The sequence below is a fragment of the Erinaceus europaeus genome, chromosome 12, assembly GCF_950295315.1.
Source record: "Erinaceus europaeus chromosome 12, mEriEur2.1, whole genome shotgun sequence".
Classification (NCBI taxonomy): domain Eukaryota; kingdom Metazoa; phylum Chordata; class Mammalia; order Eulipotyphla; family Erinaceidae; genus Erinaceus; species Erinaceus europaeus.
In genome coordinates this window covers 38,515,893-38,531,283 of record NC_080173.1, presented here as the reverse complement: position 1 = coordinate 38,531,283, position 15,391 = coordinate 38,515,893, and the positions used below count along the sequence as shown (strand labels likewise).

The 15,391-nt window shown below is 38.5% G+C and overlaps 1 protein-coding gene across 15 annotated transcripts in view; it reads right to left on the bottom strand.

The window, feature by feature from the left end:
• NCOR1 (nuclear receptor corepressor 1) overlaps nt 1-15,391 on the bottom strand; it is a 218,119-nt gene that overhangs the window by 60,370 nt on the left and 142,358 nt on the right. For 10 of the 15 annotated variants that reach the window (XM_060203136.1, XM_060203140.1, XM_060203137.1 and 7 more), the window contains 3 exons: nt 13,342-13,888; nt 10,423-10,552; nt 6,388-6,583 (listed from right to left, as the gene is read on the bottom strand). In XM_060203136.1, the coding sequence (XP_060059119.1) occupies nt 6,388-6,583; nt 10,423-10,552; nt 13,342-13,888 (873 nt within the window). The remainder of the gene's footprint in view (nt 1-6,387; nt 6,584-10,422; nt 10,553-13,341; nt 13,889-15,391) is intronic. The other 5 variants (XM_060203144.1, XM_060203151.1, XM_060203152.1 and 2 more) reach the window with 2 other exon arrangements.

The window sequence follows — 15,391 nt, the reverse complement described above, 5'->3', positions numbered from 1 at the left end:
AAACTCATTTCAAGCATTTCCACATGCAGTAAGACCACAACAGGCAAGCATTCTAGAATTGAACCATTTTGTGAGTTTCAGTCTACCCTAAGACAGGAATAGCCATCTGGGGATTTCAACTTTTATAGTTAGCCTGTTAAAGACCACTGCTTAGTATTTGAGCAACAAGTGTACTTAAGAAAAGGAAGTGAAAGATCCTTTCAAAGGATATAAACCAAACTAGTCCCAACAACCTAAACATGCTTATACAAAATTATGGATTTTACTGAAATAGGGCTAGTGAGAATAGCTCTATGAAACTTATATCCTCAAAAAGCATAAAAACTCTTTAGTATCTATAAAGCATGTCACAAGATTTAAAGTCTGCTAGAACAAATTCTCATTCAATTTACTTTTTTCGCTTACCTTTTTTTTTTTTTTGCTTCAACTCATCAATTTACTCTCCCAAATAAATCTAAATTCAAAATCACTTTGGGTAATTCCTTCCAAAACAAAGTATCCCTGGAATTCTCATTAGGCTTGAACTAAAGAACAGTTTTTGTTTGTTTGTTTTGTTTTTGCCCCCAGGGTTACCATTCCCAGTAGTCATTTTCCTTCTTTCCTTCCTCCCTTCCGCCCTCCCTTCCTTCCCTTCCTCTCTTCCTGCTTTACTTTTCCTTTCATTTACTGATAGAGACAGAGAAAAATAGGGAGGGAAGGGAGTAATGGGTAAAAAGATGGAAGGGGAGGAAGATATCTACAGCATTGTTCCATGACTCATACAGACTGGGGGGTCTGAACCTAATGCTTGGGAATGTTTGAGCTCTACATGGTGTTTGAAAAAGAAACCTCTCCTAGGGTCCTCTTCCCTTATAGCAAGTAACTACTATGAGTATTACCTTAAGTAATATTGGGCAACCTTATAATTCCTTTTTTTAAAATATTTTATTATTAATAAGAGGGATAGAAGGAGAGAGACAGAGAGAGAAAACCAGCTATCACTCTGTTACATGTGCTGCTAGGGACTGAACTCAGGACCTCATGCCTGAGAGTCCAATGCTTTATCCACTGTGCCACATCCTGGACCACGGGAATCTTATAATTTCTATGCAAAGAGAAGGTCTCCAGCACTTCATTACAATTTATGTAATTGGTTTCACATGGTATAAACAGATGTTCTCTTTATAAGACAGCTTTAAAAGCCAGAAATAATCATAGTCATATTAGCTAATATTCAGAATGTACTATGTGCAGAATTATTTCACTGATCCCTCATGAAAACTGAGAGTATTAACAGTATTTCACAGGTGAGGAAACTGAGGTTCAGAAAAATCACACCAGAACAACCATGGCCATGGTATCTTTCCTTTTTAAAAATGCAGTGTGTGGACACCATTAAATAATGTCACCACAACCAAACCCTCTGGATCAACCACACCATCCAATGGAACTAATAACAGTATCAGCCTCAACCTCCAGTGAATCTAATACAACAGTTAAAACCTCCAATGTCACCAGCACAAGTACTTTTCCAACAAATGAGGAAAAACCTAATGAACAACTGAAACCAGGAGAAATATCCCTAATTGTCCTGGCCAAGATTGCAATAGCTGTGATTCTCCTTGCTGTGTTCTTCTATTTTAAAAATTCTCAAGAAAGAAAGAAAGAAAGAAAGAAAGAAAGAAAGAAAGAAAGAAAGAAAGAAAGAAAGAAAGAAAGAAAAAATTAAAACATTTTTCTGTGCCTAGGAAATGTCTTCAACACAGATCTCTGCTACCCACACAGCAGCACCATTAATTCAGCTATGGAGCTGACAGGGAAACACAGGCATCCCTGAGCAGCCCTGAAACAGAAGTGTCACTGCCCTGGGGTTGAAGACTGACCCAGAGGAGTGTCAGAAGGTCCCCCAACTCAGCTTTTCCTTAGGGCTGATCCACCAGTCTCTGCATAAGCCTTTGACAGTTCTTCCTCCCACCTGATTTTCTCCAGTCAGATAAAGGAAGCAGAAGCAGTGACTGAATAATTCAATGAATGTGTCTACTATAAAAAAAGGGGGGGGGGGTTGGGCTGTAGGGTAGCAGGTTAAGCACAGGTGGCACAAAGCGCAAAGGCACAAGGACTGGCGTAAGGATCCTGGTTGGAGCCCCTGGTGCCCCACCTACAGGGGAGTTGCTTCACAAGTGGTGAAGCAGGTCTGCAGGTGTCTATCTTTCTCTCCCCCTTTGTCTTCCCTTCCTCTCTCCATTTCTCTCTGTCCTATCCAACAACAACAACAATAAAAACAACATGGGCAACAAAAGGGGAAAAAAACAAAAAAACCCTGCTGTGGGGGGGGGGGGTCCGGGAGCATAATGATTATGCCTGATGCTCCCAAGTCCTAGGTTGAATCACCTGTACCACTTTAAGCCAACACACACACACACACACACACACACACACACACCAACACTACTGGCCTGGCAAAATAGTCACTTGATGGTGTGCTGCTTTACTATGTGCTTCACCCAGGTTCAAGTTTGGCTCCTACCATATTGGAGGAAGCTACAATGCTGTGGTCTCTCTTTCATACTTTCTCTACCTCTGTGTCTCTTATTAAATAAACAAATAAATAAATAAATAAGAAAGCAATGTATTTGCTGATATGGAACTCTAAGTCCAGTTCACTACTATCTTTCAGATATATTGTGTGTTAAATTTCAGATGCTTGCAGAGTATCCATCAAAATGATAGCACATATTTTATCAATTACTGAATGAGGGATTAAAGATTCTCTAGACGCATTAACAAAAAGTTCAAAAATTATCAATGCCCACCCCCCAAAAAAAATTTGTCAGTGTTTCTAACTTCACTCAAGAAACATTCTTTTAACATCTATTATACTTCAAACCTTAGTGAGTGATACAATTTTAGCTCTAATTTTACTAGCATAGATTTATTTTTAATATTTTTTACTTAATATATATATTTCTCCTTTTGTTGCCCTTGTTTTATTGTTGTAGTTATTATTGTTGTTGTTACTGATATTGTCGTATTTAGATAGGACAGAGAGAAATGGAGAGAGGAGGGGAAGACAGAGAAGAGGAGAGAAAGATAGACACCTGCAGACCTGCTTCACTGCTTGTGAAGCGACTCCCCTGCAGGTGGGGGAGCTGGGGGCTGCAACAGGGATCCTTACACCAGTCCTTGAGCTTCATGCCACCTGCGCTTAACCCGCTGTGCTACTGCCCAGCCCCCAAGATTTACTTTGAAAACATTCACAATTGGGGGTTGGGCTGTAGCGCAGTGAGTTAAGCACACATGGTGTGAAACCCGGTAAGGATCCCAGTTTGAGCCCCTGGCTCCCCACCTACAGAGGGGGGTCCTTCCCAAGGGGTGAAGCAGGTCTGCAGGTGTCTGTCTTTCTCTCCCCCTCTCTATCTTCCCCTCCTTTCTCCATTTCTCTCTGTCCTATCTGGTAACAAAAACATCAATAACAGCAATAATAATAGCCACAACAATGATAAAAACAAAGGTTGTAAACAAAAAAGGCAAATAAATAAATATATGTATATATATTTAAAGAAAAAAATTCACAATTTACGAGACAGCTCATGAGTAGAGTATACATGATAACATATGCAAAGATCTAGGTTCAAACCCCAGGTCACCACATGGGAGCACCTTGACAGGGGAAGCTTTATGAGCAGAGGACTAGTACTATGGAGCCTTTCCTCCTCTTTCTGTCTCTCCTTACTTTTGTCTCTTACCCTCTATCCAAAAGGAAAAAAAAAAAATGACCACTTGAAGCAGTGAAATAGTGTAGGCAATAAGCCCCATTGATAACCCTGGTGGCAAAACATACAAACAACAAAGCAACAACAAAAAATACTAACATTTTTCATATTAAAAGCTAAGTTAAAAAAAAAAAAAAAGCTAGTGTTAAGGTCGGGGGGAGAAAGCATAATGGTTATGCAAGTTTCTCATGCCAGAGTCTTTTAGGTCTCAGGTTCAATCACTAGCACCACCATATGCCAGAGCTGGTCTAGGGGTGGTGCTGGGTGGTGTATGTATGCATGTATCTCATTAAAATAAATAAAACATTTTTGGGAAAAAAAAAAAAAGCTCTAATGTGTGGTCATGCAGTAGATAAAACATTGGACTCTCAAGCATGAGGTCCTGAGTTCAATCCCTGACAGCACATGTACTACAATGATGTCTGGCACTCTCTCTCTTCTGCTACCCCTCTCATTAGTAAATAAATACAAAACTTTTTAAAATTCTTATGTTAAGAGATTCAATGTATCATGTAACAAACAGCTAATTTGTGAGACTGGAACATGGTATTAGCAGTATCAGCCGCCACAGTTGTTTTCCATCCAAGAACCCTTGAAATGCAGGCTGTAGGTGTACTGTAGAGTCTTCTGCGTCATTACAAATTAACTAAGCTGTTATCACAGAATACTTTATGACTCTTATATTCTCAAGAGTAAGTAGAATATAATCTATAAACTAAATTAAGGCAAAACGTATGCCACTTTCTTTTATTTATTTTTTAAATAGTATTTATTCCCTTTTGTTGCCCTTGTTGTTTTATTGCTGTAGTTATGATTGATGTTGTTGTTGTTGGATAGGACAGAGAGAAATGGAGAGAGGAGGGGAAGACAGAGAGGGGGAGAGAAAGATAAGATACCTGCAGACCTGCTTCACCACTTGTGAAGTGACTCCCTTCCAGGTGGGGGGCCGGGGGCTCAAACCGGGATCCTTATGCTGGTCCTTGAGCTTTGCACCACCTGCACTTAACACGTTGTGCTACCACCCGACTCCCACGTATGCCACTTTCTAACCATGACTGAATTTATGAAAATGTAGAAGCCACTTTTTTGAAAAAAAAAATTTTTTTTTTATTGAATAGGGACAGATAGAAATTGAGGGGAAGGGGAGATAGCTATATAGAGAGACAGAGACACCTGCAGCCCTGCTTTACCACTTGTGAAGCTTTCCCCCTGCAGGTGGGGACCAGGGGCTTGAACCTGGGTCCTTGTACACTGAAGTGTGTGCACATAACCAAGTGCACCACCGCCTGCCCCTTCCTTTTCTGTTTTTTAAAGACCTACTAAAAAGAGCATGCAGCAGCTGGGGAAGTGGCTCAATTGGCAGAGCATCAGATTTTCATGGCTGAGGTTCTTGGTTTAAGCCCCTGCAATCACATGTATTGGAGTGCTTTGGCTTATCTTTCTTTCACTCTCCTCTCTACTTCATGTGAAACTCTCTCTCATATGTAATAAAAAAAATATTTAAAAAAGGGTATGGACTACTTCAGCTCTATTGTAACTTGAAAGAATGGTAGCACAACAACATTACCATGTATACATACTCTAACAAACTAATTAGTATGTATTATATTATATATAAAGAAATTCTGAGCTGTTCTAAAAAAATAATAGTGAGAGAATGCTTTTTTATGGGTTACAATCCAAAAAAGGTACATAAGTACCTATGTATATTCCCATATGCATAACTAGACATATAAAAAATTTGCGCATCAGTTTGAAATCAAAAGTTCAGAAAGGGGAGTCAGGCAGTAGCACAGTGGGTTAAGCACAAGTAGCGCGAAATACAAGGTCAGGTTTAAGGATCCCGGTTTGAGCCCCTCCCAGCTCCCCATCTGCAGGGGAGTCACTTCACAGGTGGTGAAGCAGGTCTGCAGGTTTTTCTCCCCCTCTCTGTCTTCTCCTCCTCTATCTCTCTCTGTCCTATCCAACAATGACAACATCACTAACAATAACAATAATAACTACAACAATGATAAAAAAAACAACAAGGGCAACAAAAGGGAAAATAAATAAATAAATAAATATTTTAAAAATAAAAGTTCAGAAAGCTTAAGTGGCTGTTCCATAAGTACACAGCTTCTCAATGCTGGGGTGAGGGTTGGGTTTGGAGGGGTATGACTGGCATTATGCACTATACAGAGCTGTCTCCCATTCTCTCCCAGTACAAAAATTCACCCTGTTGTAGGTGATTTATTTAGAGGACAGAATACAACTCAAATTCCAAAATCTCAGGTGAATGAGAGTAAAGCATGCCGTTTTATAAAGTTTTTCAGCAAAAAGGAAGTACTTACATAAAGCAAAAAATTTATGTAAGTAATTCAATGGAAAGTGTTACTGCCATCCCTTAGTAGTTAAATAATACTAACATTCCTTACTTGATTAATTTAAAGGAACTTTATTGGCTAGGTACAAGTGTAATAAACTCGCTGACATTCCCATAAATCCTAAGCACAGGGAACACTGATTTTGACCAAAGCTTTGTTTCCTTTAGAAAAGGTCTTTGTCAATCTCGTCTGATCTTAGGAAGCCAAACAGGATCAAGCCTGGTTAGTATTTGGATGGGAGAAAAGGTCTTTGAGGCAATAGTTCTACCTACCTTCCCACTCTCTGCTTGGACTCTTAGAACTCCCACATGGACTTGTGGAACTTCTACATTCCAAATCTATCTGTTCTTGCCTTTGTCGCTGCTCCTCCAGCAAAGCTGACTCATGCATTGCCTTGATGTGCCGCTGGTAGAGAGCATAGCCGCTCACTGGCGTTCCGATTGGTATACTGCACGGCGTGCAGGAAACCTGCAGAAAGAGAATGAAATCTGAGCATGGCCACCACCAGACTAATGGTTACCATCTTTTGCAACTAATGCATATCTCCATTTTTCAATCAGTGATCAAGTATAATGCTTCAATTGCTAAACAGTTACTTTCAGAGCTGAATACAGTAAGTCACAAAAGAGGTGATAAGAGAAATAAATATAAGTTAGACGTAGAAAGAATTCTCTTTGCTTCTAACATAACTTGGACAAGTTCCTATGGACTCAGCTGTGGATCCAATCCTTCCTCCGAATGTCTTCTCATCTGGTAATCTAGCCCAATTGCTTTAAAAGATATCTAAAGCTGGGGAGATAGCACAGTGGTTATCAAAAGACTTTCATGCCTGTGAGGCTCCTAGGTTGAGTCTCCAGTACTACCTAAGTCAGAACTGAGCAGTTCTCTGGTAAGACAGACAGATAGACAGACCGACCGACCAAAATAACAGCTCTACTTGTATATTTCTAATCACATACCAAGATAGCTCATCTGGGTAGACTCTTGGTCTGCCATGAGCATGACCTATGTTCAAGACCAGGCCCTACTGCTCTGAGGTAAATCTCAGTGATGTGCTATCGTTCTCTCTATCCATCTATCTTAAAAGATCTGCCCAGAGGTGAATCCACTGCAAAGGCAAACAAACAAAAAACCACACATACACACACACACACACACACACACACACACACACACACACACACACACACACACACACGGAATGCAATCTTTAGTTATTTAAGATTTTTTTCCACAAAGTCAGATTCAGGAAGTACCTGTGCCACCTATCCATATACCCCTGTATTCCCTAAGCAAATTTAACAAAAAGAGAAAACAAGATATTTATTATTTTTTTCTTTTTTAAATTTCTTTTTTCTTTTTTAAAAAAGTTTTTTTAATTTGTTTTCCCTTTTGTTGCCCTTGTTGTTTTTCATTGTTGTTGTAGTTATTATTGTTGCTGTTACAGATGTTGTTGTACTCATGCCACGTACGCTTAAACCGCTGTGCTACTGCCTGACTCCCTCTTTTCTTTTTTTAAAAGAAACTTTATTAATATTTTAAACATTTATTTATTCTCTTTTGTTGCCCTTGTTTTTTAATTGTTGTTGTAGTTTTATTGTTGTTGTTGATGTCATCATTATTGGATAGGACAGAGAGAAATGGAGAGAGGAGGGGAAGACAGAGAGGGGGAGAGAAAGACAGACACCTGCAGACCTACTTCACTGCCTGTGAAGCGACTCCCTGCAGGTGGGGAGCCGGGGCTCAAACTGGGATCCTTACGCCGGTCCTTTTTTCTTTTACTTTTGTCTCCAGGGTTATTGCTGGGGCTCAGTACCTGCACTACGAATCCACTATTCCCAGAGGCCATTTATCCCCCTTTTGTTGCTTTATTATTGTTATTTTTATTATTGTTGTTATTACTGATGTCGTTGCTGTTGTATAGGACAGAGAGAAATCAAGAAAGAAGGGAAAAACGGGGGAGAGACAGACACCTGCAAACCTGCTTCACTGCTTGTGAAGCGACCACCCGGCAGGTGGGCAGCCGGGGGCTGGAACCGGGATCCTTAACACTGGTTCTTGCACTTCACACCATGTGTGCTTAACTTGCTGCTCTATTGCCTGACCCCTGAAAACAAGGTATTTAGATGAAGTTCTGTTCACTAAAGCATTATTCACAACAGTCAGAAGACATCCATAGGTAGGTAGATGAATGAATGAATGGATGGAAAAATATGGTATGTACTAAGAGTATGTGTGTATATACTTTTCGTACGTGCTACTGTAAAAATGCATCATGACTTTTCTGACAACCCAATATATACAGTCTTAAATACAACGGTCTTATATAAAATGCACACAGTCTTAAATAGAATAATATTCCAGGCAAGGTAGTGACACATCTAGTTAAGAACACAAATTAAAGTGCACAAAGATGGAGGTTCAAGGCCCTGGTCCCCATCTGCAGGGGAAAAGCTTCAAGAGTGGGGAGGGAGGTTTGCAGGTGAATCTCTCCTTTTCTCCCTCTCTACCACCCCCTCCCCTCTCAATTCTTCTGTCTCTATCCAATAATAAAGAAAAATTAAAAAAAGGAATAATATTCCAACATGTCCTTCTACATGGATAAACCTTGAGGACATAATGCTGAATGAAAAGTCAAAAAGAAAATCACAAATACTGTATGATTCCATTTACATGAATTATATAAAGTAGGATGGTAGGTGCCATGAGTTGGGGGAAGGTAGAAAAGAGGAGTTTAATAAGTATAGAGTTCACTTTTGCAAGATGAAAAAATTCTGAAAATCTTATTTTGCATAATGCGAGTATACATAACATTACCAAATTGTACACTTACAAAATAATTAAGATGACAAATTTTAGGTAATGTGTTTTTATCACAATTAAAAAAATATCCAATGGACATCTAATCTTTGACAAAGGGGCCCAGACTATTACATGGGGAAATGAGAGTCTCTTCAACAAATGGTGTTAGAAACAATGGGTTTAAACATGCAGAAGAATGAATCTGATCCACTGTATTTCACCAAATACAAAAGTAAATTCCAAGTGGATCAAGGACTTGGATGTTAGACCACAAACTATCAGATACTTAGAGGAAAATATTGGCAGAACTCTTTTCCACATCAATTTTAAAGGCATTTTCAATGAAACCAATCCAATTACAAAGAAGACTAAGGCAAGTACAAACCTATGGGACTACATCAAATTAAAAAGCTTCTTCACAGCAAAAGAAACCACTACCCAAACCAAGAAACCCCTCACAGAATGGGAGATCTTTACATGCCATACATCAGATAAGCGTTTAATAACCAACATATATAAAGAGCTTGCCAGACTCAACAACAAGACAACAAATAACCCCATCCAAAAACGGGGGGAGGACATGGACAGAATATTCACTATAGAAGAGATCCAAAAGGCCAAGAAACACATGAAAAAATGCTCCAAGTCTCTGATTGTCAGAGAAATGCAAATAAAGACAACAATGAGATACCATTTCACTCCTGTGAGAATGTCATACATCAGAAAAGGTAACAGCAGCAAATGCTGGAGAGGGTGTGGGGTCAAAGGAACCCTCCTACACTGCTGGTGGGAATGTCAATTAGTCCAACCTCTGTGGAGAACAGTCTGGAGAACTCTCAGAAGGCTAGAAATGGACCTACCCTATGACCCTGCAATTCCTCTCCTGGGGATATATCCTAAGGAACCCAACACATCCATCCAAAAAGATCTGTGTACACATATGTTCTTGGCAGCACAATTTGTAATAGCCAAAACCTGGAAGCAACCCAGGTATCCAACAACAGATGAGTGGCTGAGCAAGTTATGGTATACAATGGAATACTACTCAGCTATAAAAAATGGTGACTTCGCGTTTTCAGCCAATCTTGGATGGACCTTGTAAAAATCATGTTGACTGAAATAAGTCAGAAACAGAAAGATGAATATGGGATGATCTCACTCTCAGGCAGAAGTTGAAAAACAAGATCAGAAAAGAAAACACAAGTAGTACCTGATCTGGAGTTGGTGTATTGCACCAAAGTAAAAGACTCTGGGGTGGGTGGGTGGGGAGAATACAGGTCCATGAAGGATGATAAATGACATAGTGGGGGTTGTATTGTTAAATGGGAAACTGGGGAATGTTATGCATGTACAAACTATTGTATTTACTGTTGAATGTAAAACATTAATTCCCCAATAAAGAAATAAATTTAAAAAAATATCCAGGGTAATGATTAAAGGAAAGAAGAACTATGTTTCTATATGTCTCTGTAAACTTATATTTCTAACTCAGAGTGAATACTTACCATGGGTGGGATAACAGCAGCTCGATGCTGTAGCTGTGGGAGATCCAGTGGATTTGGTTTTATTGGGGATGAGACCAGTATAGATCCAGTGGGGTTTAACAATGAAGGCTTTGTGTCCATAGAAAATATTCTGCAAGAAGATAAATCAACATTTTTTAAGACTTGAAACATTCTTTTCACAATGCCTTCTAAGTTAATATGAATATATATAAAACATTAAACATCTGAATAGCAAGGAAATGGAGAGCAATAATATTAATTTTCAAAAAAATAGATTAATTTTCCAGTTAAAGAAACCTACTATTGATTTATAGATTTCATATATATGAAATATACTAAATTTAGTCACCTACATCTAGACAACAAGTCACATAAAATGTTAGATCTTAATTTTCTACTTAACATAGGTTATATACACTAATTGCTATAAGATGCTTTGGTAATACTCCGAAGCATTTTCCGAAAACATCTGAATAAGCTATCAGCATTTTTACATTCAAAATTTCACCCAAAATCTGATTTCTGATGTCTCCTGAAAAAAACAGAAAGAGTAACTCCCACAGAAACAGAGTTCCAACCCACATAGACAACAACATTCTGAACTTGTGGCAGTTGCTGCCTTCAAATGGCCAGAAGCTTCTCTACTTGCCATAGTCCATCTTCATATACTCCACCCGCTTTATTCATTTCCAATGCCAGTGCTTGAGTATAGAATACCTTATATATGAGTTGTAGAAATGATATGCTTGTGTTATACCAGTCAGGCTTTATTGCCTGCAATAATTTATGACCCTGAAAATCCTCTCCTGGGGATATATCACAGAGAACCAAACACACCTATCCAAAAAGATTTGTGTATACTTGTGTTCATAGCAGCATAATTTGTAATAGCCAAAACCTGGAAGCAACCCAAGTGTCCAACAACAGATCATTGGCTGAGAAAGTTATGATATATATACACACACACATATATATAAATTATTAAAAATGGTGAATTCACCTTCTTAACCTAGGTGGGAAGAATAGTGTGTTTTGCAAAAAACTGAGAAATTTTACACATATCAACAACTGTACTTAGTGTTGATTATAAACTATCAATCACAAAAAATATATATTTTTTATATTTATTTATTTATTTATTCCCTTTTGTTGCCCTTGTTTTTTTTTTATTTTTTATTGTTGTAGCTATTATTGTTGTTGTCGTTGTTGGATAGGACAGAGAGAAATGGAGAGAGGAGGGGAAGACAGAGAGGGGGAGAGAAAGATAGACACCTGCAGACCTGCTTCACCGCCTGTGAAGTGATTCCCCTGCAGGTGGGGAGCCGGGGCTCGAACCGGGATCTTTATGCCGGTCCTTGTGCTTTGCGCCACCTGCGCTTAACCTACTGCGCTACAGCCCAACTCCCACAAAAAATATTTTTAAAAGAATATAGATTTTACTAAAAGAAAGAATGGAAGAGAGAGAGAAAGAAAGGAAGGAAGAAAGAAAGAAGCAAAAAATGTATAATGGAAAGGAATTTAGATTCAAGGCTGGTAACAAAGATGTGAAAAACTAAAACTTGTCTTAATGTAGTACTAAGAATCCCAGGCTATCACACATGTGAGGCAATCAGTCTACCCATGAGTCACCCCCTAAAACAAACAAACAAACAAACAAACAAAAAACCTGGTTATTCTGACATTCTCAAAGGGATATACACTTTATACTAACGATCAGAAGCTACTACATTTATACAAGGAATTTCTGAACTTAAAGACTAATATAGTGGGATGCTCAACTTCAGAATGTTCCACCTTTAAGATTATTGCCATTCTAGCCTTATTTCATTTATAAGGTTAGCAAAATCAATAAGGTTAGCAAAATCAATAGTGCAAAAAACAAAGATAATTTCTATTTCAAGTGAGATATTTCAATAAAGAGTACTTAACAGGAACTACATAGCCAGCATGAATTTGTGTTTGCTCTACTTAGCCTGGGATTATTACAATACAGTCCATCTCTTTATGAAATGGGCAAAAAATTATCTAGATGAGTGAATGATCTGGAAAGACAGTAGTTAAGTAAGACCTCTATTTTCTTCCAATTTGAGTTAAAGTTCTAGCACCTACTATATATTTCTTTGGAAAAACATCACCATAATTTATTTAATTAAAAAAAAATTTATTTCCTTTTGTTGCGCTTGTTTTGTTGTTGTAATTATTACTGTTGTTATTGATATCGTTGTTGTTGGATAGGACAGAGAGAAATGGAGAGAGATGGGGAAGACAGAGGGGGAGAGAAAGATAGATACCTGCAGACGTGCTTTACCGCTTGTAAAGCGACTCCCCTGCAGGTGGGGAGCCTGGGGTTCGAACTGGAATCCTTACACCAGTCCTTGTACTTTGCGCCATGTTACCGCTCGACTCCCAATTTAATATTTAAAAAAAAATTTTTTTAATATTTATTTTATTTATTTATTCCCTTTGTTGCCCTTGTTTTATTGTTGTAGTTATTATTGTTGTCATTGTTGGATAGGACAGAGAGAAATGGAGAGAGGAGGGGAAGACAGAGAGGAGGAGAGAAAGATAGACACCTGCAGACCTGCTTCACCGCCTGTGAAGTGATTCCCCTGCAGGTGGGGAGCCGGGGCTCGAACCGGGATCCTTATGCCAGTCCTTGTGCTTTGCGCCACCTGCACTTAACCCGCTGTGCTACAGCCCGACTCCCCCAATTTAATATTTTATCCTGTGTCACTTCATTCTACAGTGCATACAATATGAAATGAATGCAGTGATAGAAGGAAACACTATGGAAGCTGAGCTTTGAACAAAACTTTGTTGTTCTAAGAGTAAATTATTTGGGGAGGGAGAGATAGCATAATGGTCATGCAAAGATATTCTCATGTCTGAGACTCTGTCTACTAAAGGAGCAAGTCTTACCTCTGCCTCTCTGGCTCTCCATCCACATCTTCATCAGCACTGCAGGTGGCACTGGAATCATTATCCGACTGCGGCTCAGCTCTTTGGGCACTGATTTGCTGAGTCAATACCAAATCTTCATCTCTAAGCTCTGTATTCTCACTGCCTCTCTCCAGGTCTCTTTCTTTGGTATCACCTTCGACTTTAGATGGGTTGTTTTCAGGCACCCTCATTTCAACATCTGTAGAGTCTGCTTTAGTTGTTGTGGGGAGATCAAGGACAGAAGTCACTTCAGCAGTGCACTCCTGGTGTTCAATGTCCATAGGCTCTGCCGGCTCAGTGCTGATGGAGTCATTGGCCTGGGTCTCCACACTTTCATTTTCAGCTGATTTTGGAACTGCTGAAGGGGGAGATGCATTGGGTATGGTTTCAGTGGAAGACTCAAGCTCAGTCACAGGTTCAGTGTTTCCTCGAGAAGTAGCATTATCAGTGCTATCTTCACTGGGCTTGACAGCTTCAACTGGTGAAGGAGAAGGAGCACTTTCTGTATCAGAACTATTGTCAGCACCTTAAAGATAATGATACAGCATAAAAATCTGATAATGAACATGTTTTAGGTGGTGAGAGAAGCCATGCTTGAAAATAGTTGTTTAGGATGAGTAATACTCCTTTGATGATCTCAATGGAGTATTACAGCTAGTGGAAAAGCTGAAACTTTTCTGTAGAGTGTGAAAAAGATAGATCAAATTGTATTGGCCTGAAAGTGTAAAAGCTTCTTTTATCTAAAATAACATGAAATTTGCAAAACAAGGAAAGGTGGAAAAAACATTCCTATAAGTGGTAACATTATGGCTTATTTCTATCAGCCTGGTTCTAAGTATTTCTTTTTACCTGGTAGAGTTGACATGCACAAAAAGAAAAGTGCTGTTCAAATAGCAAAAAAATGAGAGTAGCATCTTTAATGGTAATTTTTCTGGTAGCCACATATAAAATTGTACAATTGTAAGTATAATTGGTTTGGGTTTCTTTTTCTTTTTTACCAGAGCACTGCTCAGTTCTGGCTTATGATGGTACAGAGGATTGAACCTGGGACTTTGAAGCCTCAGGCACAAGAGTCTCTTTGCATAATCATTATGCTACTACCCTTGCCCATTGGTTAAGTAAGATTAAGTATTATATTTAATTCAGTCCAACATGTCTAAAATATAACCATTTTGACATGTAGTCTATGGAAAATTATTGATGAAATGTTTGATGTTGTTTTGGTATTATGGTATCTTCAAAATCTAATTACATATCATAATCTTAGAGCACCTCAATTTAAATTAGTCACACCTAAAGAGCTCAGGAGTAACATGTTTAGAGGCTAAAATATCAGACAGAAAAGGTCTATTCTAAACTATTAATTTTCATTTTATTTTCTTATATTGGATTTTCTCCCACTTCATTCATTTGTACCCAATTATTCATAGGTAAAGCTTTAATACTTTGGCATTTTTACCTAACTATCTCAAAGGAAACACAAATTCAATATGTCCTACATGAGCTTGTACTCAGCATTCTCACTTCAGGTTTTTTTTCCCCCAATTAAATAAGACAGAAACCTAGGAGTCCTCTTCCCGATCTTCCCTCTTTTATCCCCCACTGCCTAAGTGAGTCTCATAAATTTTCTCTCTAAATATATCGTTAGACTACCCATCTGCAGTGCTGCAAGTCTCTCTATCCCCTCTCAATTTCTCTCTCTATATCCAATAAGTTAATGATATAATTTTTTAACTTTAAAATTATTCTTTTAATCCATCCATATCTTTTCAATATTACAACTAACACTCAACTCTAAAAGGATTCCTAGGAGGAGGATCCATAGACCTATTCATTTCTTTCAGGTATCTATTTTATTTGGGGATGAGAGAAAGGTCACTGTAGCACTCTGGCTTATACAGTGCAAGAGACTGTACCACATGCTTATGAATCCAGAGCTCCACCAGTGTGGACTACCACATCCTGGACTACTCACATCTATTCTTTTTTAAACTTTCTTTTTTAAAAAAAAAATTATTTATTTATTCCC